Source organism: Andrographis paniculata, unplaced genomic scaffold, assembly GCF_009805555.1.
Source record: "Andrographis paniculata isolate CXL003 unplaced genomic scaffold, ASM980555v1 Contig21END, whole genome shotgun sequence".
Classification (NCBI taxonomy): domain Eukaryota; kingdom Viridiplantae; phylum Streptophyta; class Magnoliopsida; order Lamiales; family Acanthaceae; genus Andrographis; species Andrographis paniculata.
In genome coordinates this window covers 1,425,687-1,428,865 of record NW_026137502.1, presented here as the reverse complement: position 1 = coordinate 1,428,865, position 3,179 = coordinate 1,425,687, and the positions used below count along the sequence as shown (strand labels likewise).

Below are 3,179 nucleotides of genomic sequence, written 5' to 3'. Positions count from 1 at the left end.
CCCACTCGAGTTTGAGATGGGGTGTCCAGAAATTTTCGATATTTAGTTTTAGATTTGTTAGATTTAGATTTAAATTTAGTCATATATATCCATTAGATTACGTTATTTATATGTGAGTCTATCGAGTCTGTTTTAAATATGTTAACATTATGAAATCGAAAAAAAATTATTCGAGCATTACTCTACATTCATCCTTAACATCGCTGTGGTTATAAATGATATTGTACCGCTTGCATCAAATACTATATATCTTTCCTCGCGCAAAGTTGTTCGAGCTTCTTCACAATTACTTCGAACTCCTCTTTACTTGTCATTTTGATACTCTCCCTTAGCTCCCCAATTCGACTCCTCAAATCTTCCCCGATTTTCTCAAAAATTACCCGCTCGATCACTTTTGATATTTCCTCTCTATCGAGCCTCCCTTTCTCATCTCTTCTAACTTCTATGCCGACTCCAAGCTCCACGACTAGCTTCGCATTCATCGGTTGATCGAGATGCATTGGCATCGCAATGATAGGAACGCCGTAGTCGATGCTTTCCTTGAGCGAATTCCAACCACAATGACTCACAAAACCACCTACACTTTCATGGCTTAGAATCTTCGCTTGCGGCGCCCAATTCTCGACAATTCTTCCTCTTTCTCCGATTTTTTCAAGAAATCCTCGCGGGAGCACATCCTCGATCTTTATCTCCTCTCCTTTCGCGAACCTAATGACCCATATAAAGTTCAAATTGCTCGACTCCAAACCGTGAGCCAATTCTTCGATCTCATCCTTATTCAAAAAGTATTCGCTCCCAAAAGACACTAGCACCGTCGAAAGTTGTTCTTTCGCTCCGAGCCACTCCATGAGCTCGGCATCCTCGTCTCTATTAATTATCGGGTCACGAACTAGCGCGCCCACCGCGACGATCTCTTTCTTGATCATCTTCGAGAGGTAATCCACGTACTTTCCTTCGATTTCCATCGACGTATTCACCAAGATGATCCCATCGCTCGTTTGATACGCCTCGTCATCCGCATCCTTCTCCTTGCTCGTCGCGGACTCAACGTTCGCATGAGCCTTCGATAGTTGATATTCGGATAGATGTATAGCCGGGAACGGGAACTCAATCCCCGGCCGCATTCCCAAATGACAAAAATACGAGAACATAGTAGCTCCCGATGTAAAAAAAGCAACCGACGGAATTCCACGGCGCGATGCTATTGTCCCGGCCCACGGAAGCACGACATCGTGGATTACCAAATCCGGTCGAAGATCATCCAAGATGTTCGAAAAGCTCGGTTTCGCCGCCTTCAAAGCCTTCCGAAGGCTCGAATGGAGACTTAGGGGGAGACCGTTGGTCGTGTGGCGTTGCGGAGGAAGTTCGGGATGCGTCGAGGGTAGATGAAGCTCGACGAGACGGATATCGCCGGAATAGTTATTCCGGCAAATCTTGCCTTCAATGGAACTAAGGTTCGCCGGAGTCGAACAAATGTAGGATCGGAAATTCCGGCCGGCGAGGTTCCTGGCGAGGTCGATGAACGGGGAAATGTGGCCATGGGCGAGCCATGGAAACATGAAAACTTTGAAACATTTCTCCTCGGAATCCATCGATGAAAGCAGTTAGTTCGAAGTTAGTTTAGGTCTTTCTTTGTCATGTTGGTTGATATATAATATTCTTTGTAAGAAGGCCGGCCAGAAGATCGTTTAATAATAGTTTTTCACAGGTCGTCGGCGATTAAATAAAACGATAACTTCTAAGTGAAAGCAAAATATATATATATATGGAGTGTGTTTGTCTGAGGATTTGGATTTTGAATTGGGATTTAAATAGTAAAAATTTTGAATTTGAATAGTTGTATATATTAAATAGGTGTTGATGTGATGTTTTGAATGTAAAATTGATTTTTAGTATAATATAAAAAATGAAAAATAAGTGTTTGATTTGATATTTTTTGGGGGAAAAAAAGAAAAAAAAAAAAAAAAAAAAAAAAGATGAATAATGGAAATCCAAACAAAACCCTCAAACAAACACACCCTATAGCGGTTTGTCTTTTATATGTTGGATGTATTTATATTTGAGAATTGTCCGAATCTTTGCCAAATTTGTTCTTGCATTTGTTGTGCTTTTGTGATTCCGTCAATTGATCCTTATTGGGTTTGTTTTTTTTTTTTTTTTGGTTTGTTGGGATTTTTGTTGTAAGTTATTATTATGTTACTATTTTTTCTTTTTTGTCGGGTAAAATAATTTTTTGATTTTTTTTTAATTTATATGCGTGTCAATATTAGTTTTTATATTATTAAAGTGATTTTTTTGATTTATTTTTTATTTATATATAGATCAATTTTAGTTTTTCAATTTTTAATATAAAAATTTCGATTTCTTATCAATTAATATAGTTGGATTTAGTCCTTAATTATCATTCTCGAAAAATTAATAGATATATATAGTTATATGCATTGTTATACAAAAAAAACTGTTTTTAAACAATGGTTTTTAAATTGGGTGTTTAAGTTTATTTTGGTATGACTAGTTTGAAGAAAATATTTGCGTGAACATATTTAAAAATAATAATAATATAAATAAATAAAAATAATATTTTAGAATGAAAATCATACATTACTCGTCATTAAAAAAAAATAAACTTAAAATTCTTGAAGATAAATTTTAATACAGTACTGCGTTTTTATTATTATTTTTTTTTTACTTACGATTTTTTATTGAAAATAAAAAATTTCATATTTTTATGTAAAATAGGTAATAATAATTATATTATTAATTTTTTTTAAAAAAAGATAATGATTAAGAACTAAATTGAACTAACTTAAATGAATAATAGACTAAAAACTTAGGGCATCCACAACGGGAGACGCTTGTTGAGAAGCGCCTCCCACGTCATCATTTATTAAATAAAAAAAAAATTAAAACACCAATTAACATAAGAAACGGTACATTGCGAGTGTACCATTTCTTCCAATTTTTGTGGGCCATGGTCCATTTTCTTATTCAATAAATATTAAAAATAATATTTATAATATATACTTTTTTATTTATATTTATAATAATTTATTTTATTTAAAATATTATATTCTAATTTTGTTATATAAAATTTTATTTAATATTTATAATTTGAAATATATTTTTCAAGAAATAAAAAAATTAAATATTTAACTTTAATTATTATGCAAAGTGTGAAA

General features: G+C 33.7%; 1 protein-coding gene across 1 annotated transcript; it reads right to left on the bottom strand.

The window, feature by feature from the left end:
- Window positions 1-242: 242 nt before the first annotated feature.
- Window positions 243-1,592, bottom strand: LOC127245028 (beta-D-glucosyl crocetin beta-1,6-glucosyltransferase-like). The gene has a single exon (XM_051265673.1). The coding sequence runs from the start codon at window positions 1,590-1,592 to the stop codon at window positions 243-245; it is 1,350 nt and encodes a 449-aa protein (XP_051121630.1).
- Window positions 1,593-3,179: the final 1,587 nt, after the last annotated feature.